Source organism: Moschus berezovskii, chromosome 4, assembly GCF_049115385.1.
Source record: "Moschus berezovskii isolate FMDL1 chromosome 4, NW_MosBer_1.0, whole genome shotgun sequence".
Classification (NCBI taxonomy): Eukaryota; Metazoa; Chordata; class Mammalia; order Artiodactyla; family Moschidae; genus Moschus; species Moschus berezovskii.
Window position 1 is genome coordinate 99,265,656 of NC_142463.1, and position 19,306 is coordinate 99,284,961.

Sequence of the window (19,306 nt, forward strand, 5' to 3'; positions counted from 1 at the left end):
TATCTGGAGTCGTTAAGCTATATTTTGAAAACTGGGTGAAAGAAAATACTTTGTTGTGTGATTCAGGAATACACTTTTTACAGATCAGAAATGGGACCTGAAACTGCTTCCCTCCTCCATCACTCCAGTCCTCCTGCCTACTGCCAAAATTCCCCACTGATTGCTTCTTACAAGGAATGAAGACAGATCTTTGGAAATTGCTACAACAGTATAACATTAACACATTCCCAACAGCCCAAAGCCACATTAGTGCAGAAATGTTGCTCCGAATTATTGGTTACAATGGGCAGACTATGTAGACATCAACCAATTCCAGAATGATCTAGGATCCACCTAGACATTCTAAATCAGGAGTTTGCAAACATTTTCTGTAAAGATTCAGGTGGTAAATATCCTGGGATCATGGGTCACATAGCCTCTGTCACAACTACTCAGGCTTGCCATTTTAGTGCACAAGCAGCCATAGACACTATGTAAGGAAGGCTAGTAGAACTGTATTCCAATAATTTTTTTAAAAATATTTATTTGTCTTTGTTGGATCTTAGTTTCGGCACTCAGGATCTTTTGCTGCAGTACTTGGGCTCTCCGGTTGTGGCGGGATCTTAGTTCCCTGACCAGGGATCACACTGAGTCCTCTGCATTGAAAGGTGGATTCTTAACCACTGGACCACCAGGAAAGTCTCCCAATAAAATTTTATTCACACAAAGGGAAGGGTTGGATTTGGCATCTTGCTGACCCTTGTTCTACCAGAGCATAACTTCCACAGATTGAACTGAGTGCTATTTAATGGGTGACAAGTGCTATTTAATGGGTAAAGAAGAAAGACTGACATGGTAAAAGACTGATCTGGATTTAATGACAAATATTCCATATTGGTTGCTGAACACCAGAATGCTGTCCAAGGAACCATCATTTAAATAAAACAACCTGAAAATAAGGCAATTCTCACATACACAAGCACACACTCACACAAAACCTGTTACTTTTAAATCATTAAATTATTCACTATTATAACAAACAGTTGCAAAATAACATTACAGTGAAGGAAAATGTGCACAAACCTCAGAAACACAGTTCCGATTGTCTATGAACACAGGTTCTTAATTTGTACTTTTTCACATATGTATAGCCTCAGGATCTTAAAGAGGCCACATGGCTCAGGGGGTTAACTTTTCTCCTTCCAACTCAGAGCTCAATATTTAATCAAGCCATTTAACCTATTTAAACCTGTTCTCTGTTCACAGAAAAGTGCAGCCTGCACTTGACCCAGCTCCCCAGGAAACAAATGATACATTTGCCTCCACCATCATGAATGAGTTGGTAGGAGTTTTCAGATGAACATTTTTAAGGGTGAACCACAGTTACCAGGGTTTGCTTTAGAAATACTAATTTTCTAGGACTAAATATAAGAACTTCCTGAATGCATTTAACCTCACTTAATGCAGCTATGTTCCCTGAAGAATCGTAAGGAAAATGAAATCATATCTTGGATGTACCATGAGTAGGATGTTGGTGGCTGGACTGTTTTCTTTTGCTAAGGGATGCACTCATAGAAGGGATCCTGAAGTAGTAGCTGGCTTTCTTATCTACGGTAATAGAAAGAACAGAGGAGGTCGGTGACATCCAAAGATTCCCGCTGCCAGTAAATTATTGAACATTAGTTTCAGTCTCCTCTTCCCATTGAACCCATGCTCGAGAGCGGCTGCAGATGAGACTGCAATAGTATGAAAATGTCAGCAGAAGACCAAGTGACCCAGAATGTGGATCATAAACTCATGAATAACCAAAAGTTGGATGAGATTTCATAGGCACAGACTTGAGAGAACTTAAAACAGCTGGAAGAGGTAGATATGCATTAAAAAAAAAAAAAAGGAATAAGATTACCTACAAAATTGGCTATATTATTTTCATGTGAGTCTTACACACTTCGTATTCAGACTTCAAGAGTCAGAATAAATAATGGATACTTGCTTTGCTCAGATTACTCTCAACCAAAATAAAAAGGAATTAGTATCTTCCAAAACTATCTATAGTTTAAAAATCTACTTGCGTTTCTGAATAACATAAACCAATTTAGAGAGTAAGATCAACAGGCATTATACAAACCCAGATTTCTCAGGGATTTTTTTTTAAGTGTTATGATGGCAAAAACATGCTTTCCTACAACCCCCAAAGAAGTTCTTTGCTAAAATACAACTGACCAAGTATAACTTACCAGCATCCATAGAACGTTTGCTAAAACGACAAAAAAACAATCTTGTGGATTTTTTTTTTCTTGTCAAGTGTGTCCAACAGTTTGTGAAGATGCGTTCATGAAAAGTAGAGGGTAACAATCACTAATAAAGAAAACAAAACCGCTTTCCACAACTCTACCTTCTAAAGGCTAACCTAAGGGAGGGATTTTTAGCATAGGTAACTGAAGTCTGTACAAGAGTCATCTATAGCCCCGACTAGAAATGGAACATATCCAGGACACTCTAATTACATGACAAAGACCAGCTTTGTCAACAAGGACATCTTTGGCCCTTCTAGACTAGCCTTAAGTTTTTCCATCAAGCATAAGAATTTTCAGTGTCCTTATTATATAAATCACGACAGGTTAGCCTTCCTAGCAGCTGAACTGGAGAGCACAATTGGTCAGACCCACCTATCCACACTGCTGTCTGCCTCTCTTCAGAACCGCCTGTCGCACTCCTGTCCCCTAGCCTTCCCTAAGACAGGGGTCATAATACTGTCCTACCTCACAAAGACGTGAGAAACAACTAACAGTCATCCAAAAGCATAAAGCACTTTACAAATACAAAAGTGCTATTTTGGCATTTATAGAACCACCAGACAACATTCATTGCTTGTGCTATTTGGCAATTTTGCATTTATACCTCTCCCTGCTTGTGCCCTCCTTGTGTTAAGTCTTGAGCTTTCTACTGTGCCTCCCTGTGAAGAAGAGACATTCCTGCTCAGACCAGAGCCCATAACCATATGGGTGGAGGCGGGAGTTGGAATAGCTCCCCAGTCACCGCGGAGGGGGAGGGGCACACAGATACAAATGAGACAAGGGAGCCTTGCGGCCCAACACGGGAACATCGTGGTTTCCTGGATTTCTCACAGAAGGCCGGCAAAACTCTGAGCAAACTGACTTTTGCAGCAGGTCACCAGGGCAACCGGTGATGGCCCGAGTTTCACTTGAAACAAGCATCAAGCGGACCTGGGAAAGGAAAAGTCACACATGGCTGGGATTGTTCCATTTCCCAGCACTTAAAGACCACAGATGAGACCTGAAAGAACACTGGGCCCGGAACACACCTGACACCAGGGGCGGGGGTCTGGTCATCCACATAGACCACCCTAAGCCAGCATGAAGCTAGCTTACTTTAAAGTAGCGAAGAACCAGGAGCAGCACCAAGAGCTCCCTGATCTGAAAACCAGTTACGAACGAATTATAAACCTCAGAGATTCTGCCCTGGAAATGAGGGTGTGTAGCTGAGAATTCTGCCCAGTTTCCCCTGGACGCCTCAAAATAGCAGCTAACTGTGGCTCAGAGAAAGGAAGGGAAGAATACACAAAATATCCACTCCTGTAGGGCTGACAAAGTTCCTCTATTATAGTGGGACTGCAGCTGAAGTGGGGGGAACAGGGCAAACAGTGCCTTAATACCTGGTGAAGCCAGGATAGAATTATTCACACCTGCCTTTGATTTTATCCCATCACTCTCGCTCCATCCACACCCTCTCCCTGCTTCCCAGAGGCCACCACGGCCCAACCTACTGTGTTGCCTGCCATCCTGTACCCTCCCCACCCCACTATCTCCTCTTCCTAAAAGTCCTCAAAATGCCTGCTCCTGCACACACCCTTCACTCCCTAGAGCGTGCATTTGATGAAATCAGCATGCTCAAGCACGTCTCCCAAACATTTCACGGTTAGGGGGGAGGCAGGCAAAATTTACAGCACCAGCCAAAGAACAACTCTTATTCAACCCACCCCTTCGGGACTCCTAACACCTAAAAGGCTCCCCAGTCATTCTCAGATTGTGCCTCCCGCCCCCCTGCCCCGTTTCTTTCTATAGGGTCTGTCCCCAGGACACCTAGTCCCCACGTGATTTCCCACCCCCCGCCCCGGGCAGCCTCCGTGGGGCCCAGCCCTAACACAGGTGCAGCTTCTGATGCTGCGCCAGGTGCGTCTTGTAGCGGAAGCCCTTGCCACAGCCCGCGCACTTGTGCGGCTTGTTGCCCGTGTGGATGCGGCGGTGGCGGATAAGGTGCGAGCTCTGGATGAAGCTCTTGCCGCACTCGATGCACGTGTAGGGCTTCTCGCCCGTGTGCGTGCGCTGGTGCTGCGTGAGCGTGGAGAAGTCGCTGAAGCGCTTCTCGCACTGGCCGCAGCGGAAGGGCTTCTCGCCCGTGTGCACTCGCAGGTGGTTCACCAGGTGCGAGTTGCGCCCGAAGCCCTTGCCGCACTCGCGGCACACGTAGGGCCGCTCGCCCGAGTGCGTGCGCTTGTGCGTGAAGAGGTGCGAGCTGACGCTGAAGGTCTCCCCGCACTCGGAGCACATGTAGGGCTTCTCGCCCGTGTGCACGCGCTGGTGCTTCACCAGGTCCGAGCGCCAGCTGAAGCGCTTGCCGCACTCGCCGCAGCCGTGGGGCTTCTCGCCGGTGTGGATGCGCTGGTGGTTGGCCAGGTGCGAGCGGCGCACGAAGCCCTTGCCGCACTCCCCGCAGGCGAAAGGCCGCAGCGCCGCCGGCCCCGCGCCGCTGGCTGCGGCGTGCGCGCGCCGGTGGCTCAGCAGGTGCGAGCTGAGGCTGAAGGCCTCGCCGCACTCGGGGCACGGGTAGGGCTTCTCGCCCGTGTGCAGCCGCCGGTGCTTGAGCAGGTCGGCGCGCCAGCTGAAGCTCTTGCCGCAGTCGGCGCACAGGTTGGGCCGCTCGCCCGTGTGCAGCCGCAGGTGGTTGGTCAGGTAGGTGTTGCGGCTGAAGCCCTTGCCGCACTCCCCGCAGCGGAAGGGCTTCTCGCGCGGGGGCCGGGCCAGCGCGGGCCCTGCCCCGAAGCCCCCGCCCACGCCCATCATCCCCGCCACCGCCTCGCACTCGCCCGCGAAGCCGAAGGGCTCCAGGCTGGCGGCCGCGGCGGCCTCGGCCAGGCGGTGGATGCGCTGGTGCTGCAGGAAGGCGGCGCCAGGGCTGAAGCTCTCCCCGCAGTCGGGGCAGATGGTGGGCGCGTCCATGATGCTGGCCATCAGGCTGTCGAGCTCCCCGAGGTCCATGGACATGGGGTGGTGGAGGCGGCGGAAGCGGCGGTGGGCAGGCTTGTCGCCCCGGTGCCGACTCCCCAGGGAGAGGTGCCGCCTCCAGGGAAGCACGGCAGGGGGCGGCTGCTCCTCTCCCTCCTCTAGCCGGTTCTCCCCTGCGCTCTCCTCTTCCTCCTCTTCCTGGGGGCTCCGGGAAATGCTGTCGGACTCAGAGAGCCCTGGGAACATGGCCATCTCAGCTACGCCAGATTGGTCATCCTCTTCCTCGCGGCCTGCAACCCCGTCTTCCTCGCTCAGCAGCCCCTCTGCAACAGAAAAGGCGGCCATGGGGATGACTACGCTTGGCACTCCAGAGGAAGCCTGTCTCAATAAGAGTATGGGCCACAGGGTAATCTCCTCCCCCGGGACCTCTTAACATGTCTCTCCAATGTCCCTGCCCACTCAACCCCCAATTCCAGCCTCCTTCCCACCTGGAGACTCGGGGATGGCTTAAAGCGAGAGTGCTCACCTGCCCCTTGCCCCTCCAGTTCTTCAGGCAGCTGTCTCTGGGCCTAGGCCCCACCCACTGGACCTGGGGCTCTGCTCAGCGTGGCTGCCTGAAGGCCTGGCGGCGCGCTTGAGATGGTAAACTCTGGGCCAGGTGGGACTTTCTGTGATCTCAGAAGAGATCTGCTCTACTCTGCGAGTCACCAATCCCTTTCAAGGCCCTAGCCTCAAAAGACAAGGCCACTCTGGCCAACCACAAGAAGAGCCCACCTGGCCTAACTCACTGGTCTGTTTTATAGTATCATTGGTCAGTCTGCAACAGCTTAAGGTGGAACAACAAACCAAACACATCCCAACTTAAGAGCTTTACTCTGCGTGCGGTGGAGGGGGGCGGTGTTGGGTGGGGAGTAGGGAAAAGGGGAGGTGAGTGCAGGATCTGGAGCTAGCGGGTGAGTCCAGCCTGGAGGCTGATCCAGAACACACATCTATCTGCCTCTGGTTGCTTATCCCCAGACATATGAAAGACCATTCTGTGCACTGCAGGGGAGGGCACAGGGGGTCTGGGAGGTGTCCTGAGGAAGAACTGTAACCTCAGGATCCTGATCGTAAGGTATTTCAGCTCATTTCAGTCCCCAGGGCATGAGCAAGATCAAGCAACAAAAGCCCAAAGATGGAACCAAGGAAGTGGATGGAGGCCCAGTATTTACTCTTTTTAGATGAAGAACAGCAAAGATTTAGGAGAGCCCTTGGGCACTTTGGGTATTAGCCATGTGACCCCAGGCAGGTCTCCTACCATTGGGTTTATTTATCTGCAAGCAGGGATGATGACTGTAACTGTAAACATCTGGATCTGTGCTAAGCAGTTCATGTAACTCTCCAGCAACCCCAGGAGGGCAGGACCCAGTCTTACCTGTATGCCTTCTTGTGCTGTTACAAGTATCACTGTATAGCAGTATTTTGTATTATAAAGTGCACACCACTGAGTTTACCACTCTGCACCCTTGTTTACTAGCTACAGCTCCTCCCCAGACCAGACCAAAGAAAAGAGATGTTCCTCAGACTTAAGACGGTGTGTGTGCCATCGCTCGGTCATGCCCGACTCTTTGTGACCCCATGGACTTTAGTCCGCCAGGTTCCTCTGTCCATGGGATTTCTCAGGCAAGAATACTGGAGTGGGTTGCCATTTTCCTGCTCCAGGGCATCTTCCCGATCCAGGGATCTAACCTGTGTCTCTTTGCATTTCCTGCATTGGCAGGCAGATTCTTTACCACTGAGCCACCTGGGAAGATGCCGTAAGGCGGTACAGAATCTGCTTAATGGTCTCTGACAGATGAGCCTGGTGGGCTGCAGTCCATGGGGTTGCTAAGAGTTGGACACGACTGAGCAACTTCACTTTCACTTTTCACTTTCATGCATTGGAGGAGGAAATGGCAACCCACTCCTGTGTTCTTGCCTGGAGAATCGCAGGGATGGGGGAGCCTGCTGGGCTGCCGTCTATGGGGTCGCGCAGAATTGGACACAACTGAAGCGACTTAGGAGCAGCAGCAGCTAGAAAGCCGCCTCCTAAGAATGCTGCCCCTGATTATCACTCTGAAGGAGCCAGAAAAGAATGTGAACGCGGTAACTTCCACGGAAATTCCCCAGCTCTTTCCTCACCTGTGCACGTGTTAGACATCAGTTCCCGCTCCTCTGAGTGTCCTCTTGGAACTTCATCCTGTGGGTTGGAGCCCATCTCCCACTTCAGGTGGCCTTCTCTCTTGTCTGCATCCTGTGGGTTAGAGCCCATTCCTCTTTCATCTGGGTCCCCTTCCCTGTCTTCACAGTTCTCAAAGTCAGAGCCCATGCCCTTGTCTTCTGAGTCCTGGGCTTCACACACACCCTGGTTGTCTTCTTGTTCCATCCAGGAAGAACAGGATGAAGGAGGTGACCAGGGATACCTGCTCCAGACAAAACAAACAGATCAAGATCACGTGGGTCTGGCCTCATCCCCTCACCAGGTCTGGCTTTGATTGCCATGAAAATTGATGGCACAGTCCAATAAAATGTATAGAGTTCCATGCCCTAGATGGCAGATCCTAGAGGCTCCATTTCATGCTTTAAAGTAAATAGAATCAATTGAAACGGAGGCTGATCTAGGTGGCAGAGGAACAGTGGTAACTCATGGGGCCACATACCAACTGTCACCAGATTACAGTCGATCCTCTTCCATCTATGAAATGGATGGGTTTCCCTGGTGGCTCAGACAGTAAAAAATATGTCTGCAATCCAGGAGACTCGAATTCAGTCTCTGGGTCAGGAAGATACCCTGACCAGAGAAGGGAATGGCTATCCACTCCAGTATTCTTGCTTAGAGAATTCCATGAACAAAGGAGCCTGGCGGGCTACAGTCCATGGAGTCGCAGAGAGTCAGACAGAACTGAGTGACTAACACTTTCATGAAGTGGATTATTCTATTAGCATGGCTCTATAGCTTTAACAGTGGGGTAACAGTGGTATTCCCATTTTACAGATGAGAAAACTTGAAGCTCAAAAGGAGGACCCCACAAGCCTAAGGCAAACTTGTAAGCAGTACCATTCTGGGTACCATATCCTGCCATCTTAGTTTTAGAGTTTCTGGTGACACTTATTTGATTTCTTTACTGAAAAAAAATTTTTCTTGCTGGCGTTAGTGATAGTCGCTCAGCCTTCTCCAGGGGATCTTCCTGACCCAGGGATCAAACCCAGGTCTCCTGCACTGCAGGCAGATTCTTTGCCGTCTCAGCCAGATTGGCAGAAATTGGGGATTAAACTAATCATGCTGCCTCAAAGTTCCATGAGTTGTTTCTTCTTGTTAAAGCTTTCCCTTCTCTAAACATACACTATTTTTATTTGTCAATTATATCTCAGTAAAACTGGGTGGCGGGGGGCATCTTGACCTCCTGAAACCCACAACAGTCTTTGTGAGGATTTTAGCTAATTAGGAGGGGGCCTTGAAGGAACCAGAGGAAAAGTACAGTAAAGACATAAGAATAACAGAAGCATCAGTATCTTGACTCCTCATCTAAGACTGCGTCACTGCCAGCAGCAGCACCTGGCTCTGCAGAAAGGACCTGCTGCTTCCTGCGAGCAGCAGTCCAAGAAGTTCAAGCGTTAGTAGGTCTCCTGGGGACAGGTGGAGGGGACGCAGGGACCCTCTGTATTAGAAGCCATCTCTAGAACCTGATTACATATTTTGCCTTATTTGTGCACTTTAATTGTAGATCGACCTTAAGAGGAACATCCCCTGGCACGACTGGCAAAACTAAAACAGAAAGCTATGGTTCCCAGAATGGTACTGTTTACAGGTTAGCCTCAGGCTTGTGCAGTCCCCTTTTTGAGCTTCAGGTTTCTCATCTGTAAAATAGGAATCCACTGTTACCCCATCATTAAAGCCATTTTAGTAGAATAATCCATGAAAGTGAAGTGTTAGTCACTCAGTCGTGTTCGACTCTGTGTGACCCAATGGACTGTAGACTGCCAGGCTCCTATGTTCATGGAATTCTCCAGGCAAGAATACTCCCTTCTCCAGGGGATCTTCCCGACCCAGGGATCAAACTCAGGTCTCCTGAATTATAGGCAGATTCTTTACTGTCTGAGCCACCAGGGAAACCCATCCACTTCATGGATGGAAGTGGATTGAACTGTAGTCCAGTGAGAGTTGGTTTGTGGCCTCATGAGTTGACACTGTTCCTCTGCCACCCAGACCAGCCTCCTTTTCAATTGATTCTCTTTACTTTAAAGCATGAGGTGGAGCTTCTAGAATGCACCGTCTACAGAGCCCCTCTACAGAACAGGCCATCATGTGAGCTGTAGAGAGAAGATGACATCAGATTCCTAAACCTTTTTGTAGATGTCCGGTTTATATATCAAATGTATAGGGCACCCTGCCAAGTCTGAGCACTTGAGCCAAAAATAATTGACCCCTGCCATCTATCACTCTTACAGCTTAGCTCAAGGCACAAAACAGTTTATAGGTCAAAGATCTTGGACTGACTTTGAAGTGTCCAGCTCTTTCTCTGCCTCAGCAGTCCCCAAACAGGACTTGCAAGAATATGGCTGAGCAGTGGGACTTCCCTGGTGGCCCAGTGGTTAAGACTTTGCCTTCCAGTGTTGGGGGGTGTGGGGGTGGGTTCAATCCCTGGTCAGGGAGCTAGAATCCCACCTGCCTCGCAGGCAAAAAACCAAAACATAAAGCGGAAGCAATATTGTGACAAATTCAACAAAAGAGTTTAAAAATGGTTCACATCAAAAAAAATCTTTGGAAAAAAATTATGGTTGAGTAAGATGCCCCTACTTTGGCTTTTCCTGCCTGCTTCTGCTGAGGGGGCTTCCCAGAGGCAGCCCAGGCTCTGCAACCAGACTCTTGGGCATGGAAAGCAGGAGTTACAGGCAGCTGCCATTCCAGCGGGGCCAGCCTTCCCCCAGAGCCCAAGGCAAGTCAGGAAACCTCTTATTGTTTCAGTGTCCTCATGGGTGCAAGGAGGGTAATGCTACTTAACCTTTCTCTTAGGGAGGGTGTCAGCAGGAAACATTAAAAAAGCACTTTGGAAAATACTGGAACATGATATTCGGAGTAGTCCAGATGTGGAATTCGCAGTCTTCTTCTAAGTCCTGATGCCATTTCAACAGACCTCAGAGACACCGCAGCCCCTCCTTAATTTTGACGGGCTCATGGCCCTAAAGAACACATTATATCTATCCTCAGAGTTGATGATATGTGTGCTAAGTGTGTGCCAAGTTGCTTCAGTCGTGTCCGACTCTTTGTGACTCCATGGACTGTAGCCCATTAGGCTCCTCTGTCCCTGGGAATCTCCAGGGAAAAATTCTGGAGTGGGTTGCCATGCCCTCCTCCAGGGGATCTTCCTGACCCAGGGATGGAACCCATGTCTCTTATGTCTCCTGCATTGGTGGGTTCTTTACAAGCAGTACCATCTAGAGTTGATGATATACTCCTCAATTAGAGGGAAAAATCAAGCCTTTCTCTTAAACATCACAGGAAAATATCTGGGACTGAGGACGGTCACTCAGCAGTATCCTGAAACACAGCGGAGTCCCTTTAGAATGTGTAACTGGTTACAATGCCAGGTCCCAAACGCAGGATTAGGCCATAGGAGAAAATCCCTTTAAAGCCATAAACTATTTAAGAGGTCTATCCCTCGAGGGACTCTTGACCCTAAATCATGTCTACCCATCACTTTCTTGTCTCCTGGAGCTCAGTCTCTATAATAATAGACGGCTATACCCCTTGAGTCAGCATATGTAATATACCCTGAAGGCGGGGGGTGAGAGGTAAGAGGAAGGTTTGTGACCTACTGGTTTGCTAGTGACAAAAAGCAAAAGCAACAGAAGTGGGGGGAACTTAAAGGGAACCTAATCTATGATTTCTGCCAACCTGAGACTAGCAAGAATTTTATATCCATAAAGCAAAGGAATCAAATAAGAATGAGCATCACCAGAAACTCATAAAACTAAAATGGCAGAGTATGGTACCCAGAATGGTACAGAAATGACTGCTGCTCTGCACCATGAAGGGCAGGGCTTAAGGGTCTACCTTGGGAAGCAGGAAATCTTAGGGTTTTATCTCTAAGCCTTTTAAGAAGGACAGAGCGCCTTCTGAGAGAACATACCAGAGAGCAAAACTGGAACAGTGGACTTTCTGATTGTGATTTCTTGGGAACCAAGAGACAGTTCACACCAGAGACACTAAATAAACTTTTTTTTAGATTTAAGTGGGGAGACAGGAGGACAGGCAGAGTCTGAGTTCCCCATTTAGGGCCGGTGTATGAAATTTCATAATGCTGCCCTACTCAGAGTTAAGGAGGCTCTGAGCTCCCAAAGGGATATCCAGATCCTTATTCACTCCAGGGGAGGGAGGATTAGGTTATGTTCTGAGAAGAGTGGGAAGCTTCTGTCACCTCGAGAGATACATTCATGGTACAACATCTACTCCAATTTGTTTAAAAATGCATTGTTAGTGCAAAACCAGAATATGGATTCAGCTCCATCCATCATATCACAGGGTTCTAGGCAGCTATCAAGTAACAGAGAAGGCTATTTAGAAGTAAGGAAGGGCAGTCGCAATGTATTATTAGATGAAAACTAGCTAGTTTAAAAATAATCCCGTTTATTAGGATATGCACACTAGCATACATATTGTTAATATGTTTACACAGGTTCAGAGAGGAAAATCAGAAGATTACTTATTAAAATGTTAAATGTCTCTTGGTCACGTCTCTTGGACTTAACATCATTCAATCTTAACAACAACTTAATGAAGCAGGGCGTGAATTTCACCTTCAGGAGGAAACTGAAAATGTTAGTCACTCAGTCGTGTCCAACTCTTTGCGGCCCCATGGACTGTTGCCCACCAGGCTCCTCTGTCCAAGGGATTCTCCAGGCAGGAATACTGGAGTGAGCTGCCATGCCCTCATCCAGGGGATCCTCCTGAACCAAGGATCGAACCTGCATCTCTTATACCTCTTGCACTGGCAGGCAAGTTCTTTACCACTTGCACCATCTGGTTCTAATCACTGAACTAGAAGGAAGAGCCTTAGTTTTGGCCACCACAGACACTGTGCTATATGACTCTAAGTATTTGCCCCTCTTGACTTCTGTTCAATGAGGAGATTGGGTTTGAATGTGCCTGAATCCTCTTCTCAAAGTCATGTGACAAGAAAAGAGCGTGAATCCAGGGAGGCACCATTGTCAGTTTCCTTAGACATTTCCAGCCCCGGCTTGTTTCCTTGGCTCCCACCGCAAGCTGTTAGCTCCCTCAGCACCCACCAGCACCACCACAGAAACCTTCTCCAGGGTCAGATCACTTCAGGGTGGGATCAACCAACTTTGCCAAGACTGCTCAGATCCTAGTTTTCAGAATTTGCAATATGTTCATGTTCCTTTCTTCCCAACCCACACCCTCCCCACATCTCAAAATAGAGTAATGTTTCTAACTCTGTAAAGTCACTAGGCTCGAGTGCCTTCCAGACAAACTCAACCCCATCTGAAAGATCAGTCTGAAGATACTGCCACAGAGTGGAAGTAAATGTGATCAAGTATGGTGGAAGGAGGGAGGGAGGGTGGGAGAGAATGAAGTGGAAGAAGGGGAAGTGAAGCCAGCAGCTGGACCAGAATTAGAATTCAACCTGCCTGAGTTTATTGTTGGCACCTTCTCCCAGTAGCCCCTCTCTGGACCTCTAGAAAGGCAAAAGCCATTCCTTTCCAACAGCAGAAGCCTCACCACTTTATGGATTCAACCTGCCTTCCTGCCAAGAGGTGGAAGCCAACAAGCACACACCTCTCCCCCACCTTCTTATGGATGAGCCATTGACTCGCCTTTTCTGGGGCCTTGTGCAGGGAACCGCGAGCCCCCCCACCTGCTGGTGGGGATGGGAGTGGTAGAGGGTGGTGCTCACAGCTCCCCGTGGCCAGATGTCTTCCATTGGGACCATCAATGGAGCTGACCCTGCACTTGAGGGCATCCCTCTCATTTGAGTAATTCTGTGGGGTGAGCACCGAGGGTCACCCAGTTTTCCATGTGACAAGAACTTACACTCGCTAGCTGAGCTCCAGGTGACAGGGCTCCGAGGTATTGTCAGGCCTCTTCAGTCGCCTTGCTGACCCTGCACTTGAGGGCATCCCTCTCATTTGAGTAATTCTGTGGGGTGAGCACCGAGGGTCACCCAGTTTTCCATGTGACAAGAACTTACACTCGCTAGCTGAGCTCCAGGTGACAGGGCTCCGAGGTATTGTCAGGCCTCTTCAGTCGCCTTGCCATCGCACTCCTACTCCCAGGGAAGAGGACAGACGCCCCTCACCCCAGGAGCGGGTCCACCTGCAGCTCCCCACCCCCCAACCCCCCCAACCCCCAGGCAGGGCAGGCGGGACCGAGCTGGGGGAGCCGCCGCCTGAGCACAGCCCTCTCCCCACCCGTTCTCAGCAGGATGGGGAGTCATGTGCCAAGGCCACTGCCAGGTGGCCGGGAGCCAGGCCGGCGGGGCTGTCATGTCAGGGGAAGGAAGCGGCCAGGAGCAGCTCCTTTCCTGTCCCCTCTGCTGTGGCGGGTCCCTCCTTACCTCGGAGTGGCTCAGCCTCCCGCCTCCCGCACCCCGCACAGCGCCGGGGCCTCCTCCCTTCACTTCCCACGCCCCCTGCGCACCAGGCTCTCCCCCAGGAGAGTTTCCCTAGAGTTCAGCAGGGACGCCCGGCTGGGTAAATGCTGGAAAAACAATTTAAGTCTGTGGCTCCCAAGGCTGAACTCATGACTGTAACTGGGGTCTAACCGGGAATTCCAGGGGGTTAATCATTTGTCAGTCTTCAACCATCAACTGGGTAAACAGTCAAGCCGGAGGATATGGCCATGGGAGTCTGGCCTCCTCGTGAGCGAGCCTGTGGTCAGAAAGGATGCAAAGGGCAAAGAACTCCACCCCCCACACAAAGAGGAGATGCCTCCAGTGAACCCAGGGAATGGGTCCACATCCCAAGGGGCAGCTGACTTCCCAGGCACACACCCAGACCATCCAGCCCCACATGCCAACCTCCCAAGTGGCAGACTGCTGCGGTGAGGTGCATGGTAATTCCAGACAGAGCCAAAAGATTACTGCAGCTAAGTACTGCCCACTCTCCAGACAGGAGAAGCTAAAATAATATGGTTTCCTCCTTGTGGTTACTGTTTTGTTTTTTTTTTTCTTAACCTGGAGAGGGAAGCCCAAGTGGGGAAAAAAAAAAGTGAGAAAGGCTCAAAACCAAGGCAACAGAGAAATCCATTTACAACCCTGTTGGCCAGAGCTAGTCTGAGATTCTTTCCAATCTTTCTGGTCAAGAATAGCACATATGTCCTTGGGGTCAGGCATTTCCTGTCGGTTGGGCCAGAGCCCCTCAGTTTGGCCGAAGGGCCTCAGCTTGTCACAGCTGCCAAGCCTGCACCACCATCCCACGCCTTCTGCACAAAATAAAAACTACTGCAATGCAGAGACAGACCTAAGTGCCTTCAAAGTTAGACCATCCGCCCTAAGATGGGAAGGCACAGAAGCTAAAGGTTTTCATGCAGGTGTTCGCGCATCCGTATTTTACATTTAACTGAAATAGAATATTCTACCTGATGCGTACAAAATCCTTCTGTTCAAGATTTTTTTCTTTGCTCTGCCAGCATCATCTACCACTACTACCTGTGTACAGCCTCAGCATTTCTTATCTAGCACCTGGGCAGTCCGCAGAAGAATTCAGATAACCCCTCAGCAGGCTTCCCAAGCAGCACTAGTGGTGAAGAATCTTCCTGCCATTGCAAGAGGACCCAGGAGACACAGGTTCTATCCCTGGGTCAGGAAGATCCCTTGGAGAGGGAAATGGCTACCCACTCCAGCATGCTTACCTGGGAAATCCCATGGACAGAGGAGCCTGATGGGCTGCAGTCCATGGGGTCGCAGAGTCAGACATAACTGAGCACACACACACACAGAACTCCTCAGCAGCTGGCTCAAATGTTCAATGTTTGTACTTCATGGAATCATACACTCGGGAATCCCTTTGCTGAAACTCCTTCCACAGACAGGAAATAGAGGCTCAGAGAGGAAAGAGACCAGATCAGAGACTGAAAGACGGTTTGCTAGCAAAGTTACAGCCAGAATCTCACTTTTCTAATGGCTTCTCCAGTGATCTTTCCATCTCTTTAATATAAAACATCACTTCGAGAACAGCCAGATACATCTGGGGCATATACTTACTTGCCTTTTCCTCCCACACTATTTGTCAGAACTAGTTTGACAGAACCAATAGGATGTGTATAGAGAAAGAGAGTTACTACAAGGAATTGGCTTGTGTGCTTATGGAGACTGGCAAGCTCCAAACTCCGCAGGGTAGGCCAGCAGACAAGACTTGGGAGAACTGATGTTGCAGTCCCAGACTGACAGCTGTTTACTAGAGAGCCCCTCCTTGCTCAGGGGAATCAGATTTTTGCTCTATTTAACTGACTGGATGAGTCCCACCCACATTACGGTGGTCAGTCTGCTTTCCTCCAAGTTTGTTGCTGCTGTAGTTGTTTGGTCACTAAGTCATATCTGACTCTTTTGTGAGCCCATGGCCTGTAGCCCACCAGGCTCCTCTATCCATAGGATTATTCCAGGCAAGAATACTGAAGTGGATTGCCATTTTCTTCTCCAGGGGATCTTCTCAACCCAGGGATCAAACCCATGTCTCCTGCACTGCAGGTGAATTTTCTACCATTGAGACACCAGGGAAGCCCAGTTATGTGACTCCTCAAAGTTTACCAACTTAAAGGTTAACCTCATCCAAACACTCTGTCACAGAAACACCCAGAATAATGTTTGACCAAGTATCTGTGTACCTGCTGGCCCAGCCAAGTTGATGCATAAAATTAACCATCACACCGTGGCTAAAAAACACAGTCTGCAATAATCCCATCCTATGTGGACATTTACTCATGAAAACACCTTATTTTTCACAAAAACTATTATTATATACAGAGAGTGGAGTGGAGTCTCAAGGTATATGCACTGTAGAAGGCAAGTGGGGGGAGAATCAACATCAATCTTAATTAAAGATCTGCAGACACATGTATGTGTATAGGCACCCCTCCCCCATAGCAGAAAGAGATGCAACTTAATGATCTATTTCACCGAAGGACAAAGGAGAACACAGAATGCATGGCGGGGAGGTTGGGGAATATGGGAGTTGTTAACAAACAGCTTTGTTCTGGGAGAGTTGAGGCTGGAATCCCTTGTTAAGGTTATTTGATGGGGTCAGGTGACCTCAGGAAGTCTTTTCCAACCCAAATTATTCTGTGATCATATTCCACTGGAATGAACAGCCATCAAGAGAATGTTCATCACAGTGAATAGGGAGAGAAGAATGTTGGGACCAAAAGGTTTGAGGCACACATTCAATCACCTAATATCCCACTGCAAAGTCAACAGGAAAAACAGCCCTTCCAATTATCTGCCTAAAATAACCATTTGGCGTCACTGACGAACAATGGCTGGCATGTTTCAGCCCAGTTCACTTCAGCAGCGGGTGACACCTCTCCATATAACCTACCAAGGTGTCTTCCAATGAAGAGAAAGCAAGAACAAAAATGGTAGTGATGTCACCTAATCCTGCAGTGTTTCTGCCTAATAAAATTTTAAACTCCTTAGCTAGACTGCTTTCAGCATAAGGTGAAACATTTACAAACACTTAACTACACCTTTTAAAAATTCACTTACTTGTGTTACTCTTATTTCCTCAAAAATAACAGTATCAGCAAAACCAATATCATAGAAAAATTTAAGACACAATCCAGTTTCTTCAAAAGTGGTAACAACAACAAAAAGAGGTAACAAAAATAGCAAAATAAAAAAGGAGAAAAACATACAAGTTAAAACACTTGAAATGTATCACCCAACCTCAATGTATAGACCTTATTTGTATCCCAAATAAACAAAGTACAAAAACAAAGTATAAAACAATTGTGGACTTATGAATGAGGGTTAGTTATTTGATACTGAGGAATTACTCTTGTGTTTTTAAGAAATACATAAGAAAATATTTACAGGTGAAATGCTATGTCTGGAATTTGCTTTATTTGAAGTGATACGTCTGGAATTCCAGGACAGAGGCGAGTATATACAGATGAAATAAGATGGGCATACACTGATCTCTGTTGAAGCTAGGTGGTAGTAGATCTGATTTTACTTCTGCATTCTGCTACTGCTAAGTCACTTCAGTCGTGTCCGACTCTGTGTGACCCCATAGACGGAAGCCCACCAGGCTCCCCCTTCCCTGGGATTCTCCAGGCAAGAACACTGGAGTGGGTTGTCATTTCCTTCTCCAATGTGTGAAAGTGGAAAGTGAAAAGTGAAAGTGAAGTCGCTCAGTCGTGTCCGACCCTTAGCGACCCCACGGACTGCAGCCTACCAGGCTCCTCCATCCATGGGATTTTCTAGGCAAGAGTACTGGAGTGGCTTGCCATTGCCTTCTCCGAGAAAACTTACTAATAAAGTTTAAAAACAGAAAGCATAAATCTTTTTTTTCTGAAATTTAAGGTTGCTCATATTTATTTAGGGCTTCCCAGGTGACACTAGTGGTAAAGAACCTGCCTGCCACTGCAGGAAACATAAGAGATGCAGGTTCAATCCCTGAGTCAGGAAGATCCCCTGGAGGAAGGTACAGCAGCCCACTCCAGTATTCTTGCCTGCAGAATCCCATGGACAGAGGAGCCTGGGGTTAGACACGACTGAAGTGACAGCACACATGCATGTATCTATTTACATTCTGAGCAGACCATAATAAAATGTCAGTAACTTCCACAAAAGGATTAGTCTGTGTTTTACAAAGTGTGCCAAATCAGGAGTGATTACGACACCTAATACTGAATAGAGCTCATGGGTACTGAGAGGAGAGGCAGTAGGGAAAAAGATGAAAGAAATTTAAGTTTCATGAGTTTGAATCTCTCTTTTTTTTTCCTATTTATGAAGTAGAGGAACAGCTGTTACGTACAAAATAGAATCAGAAAACTGTTCCTGCTTTCATCTACTTGCATTTTTCCCAAGAACTCAAAGAGGGGGTTCTTAACACCACAGCCAGTGCTTGTTTATTTCCACCATTAGTTAGTTCAGCCACTCTGCACTCAAGAGGGAAGAGGAGGGAAATCCCTGGCAGTCCAGTGGTTAGGACTCTGCAGTCTTACTGCCAAGGTCCTGAGTTCAATCCCCAGTTGGGGAACTAAAATCCCACAGACCAAGTGGTGAGGCCAAAAGTGGGGGTGGGGTGGTCGTGCATGGGAATAGAGAAAATAAACCTGGCTGGGAGCCCTGGCTGTGACAGCTCTGGTAGAGGAACACTTTATCCCAGTAAAGTCAAGTCGACAAACCGATTCAACGGTCCAACAGATGAAGTACATCAATAACTGGTCATCTCCAGAATGATCTCCTAAGGCATGTGTCTCCAACTTCTGGGATCTAATACCTGATGATCTGAGGTGGAGCAGAGTAATAGTAATAGAAATAAAATGCATAATAAATGTAATACACTTGCATCATCCTGAAACCATCCTTCCCCCACCCCTCCCAACCCCACACTGCCTGGGTCCATGGAAAAATTGTCTCCCATAAAGCTGGTCCCTGGTGCCAAAAAAGGTTGGGGACCACTATTCTAAGGGGATTAAAAAAAAAATGTGTGTAGATGAAAAGGAAGCTAACATACTAGTGATTTATGAAAATGTTATCTCCATGAGATGCACCCTGGCAGGAACAGAATTGCTTTAGTAGCCCAAACTGAGGACTTTTAAGTTGTGTCCTTCTCAGGGAAACACAAAGGATGCCATCCAAATATACTCGAGATACCACATTACAAAGAGAACAGCTAGAAGAGATCATGTTCCCACTTCATGTTGGAAACTAAAGGCTTGCAGATAGTTTCCATCTTAACCAAGAGTACACGGTAAGTCTGTGGCGCATGGACCCAATGACAAAACACCACTTTCATCCAAGCAGGGGGGCATCTGTCTCAAGAAGGAGGTCAGGGTGTCCAGGGCCCCCTCATAGCTTGAACATCACAGTTCCTAAGTC

General features: G+C 48.2%; 1 protein-coding gene across 2 annotated transcripts in view; it reads right to left on the minus strand.

Moving 5' to 3' along the window:
• Positions 1 to 834: 834 nt before the first annotated feature.
• ZNF697 (zinc finger protein 697) overlaps positions 835 to 19,306 on the minus strand; it is a 35,023-nt gene continuing 16,551 nt past the window's right edge. For both annotated transcript variants that reach the window (XM_055402792.2, XM_055402791.2), the window contains 2 exons: positions 7,386 to 7,666; positions 835 to 5,548 (listed from right to left, as the gene is read on the minus strand). In XM_055402792.2, the coding sequence (XP_055258767.1) occupies positions 4,140 to 5,548; positions 7,386 to 7,629 (1,653 nt within the window). In that variant the 5' untranslated portion in view covers positions 7,630 to 7,666 and the 3' untranslated portion in view covers positions 835 to 4,139. The remainder of the gene's footprint in view (positions 5,549 to 7,385; positions 7,667 to 19,306) is intronic.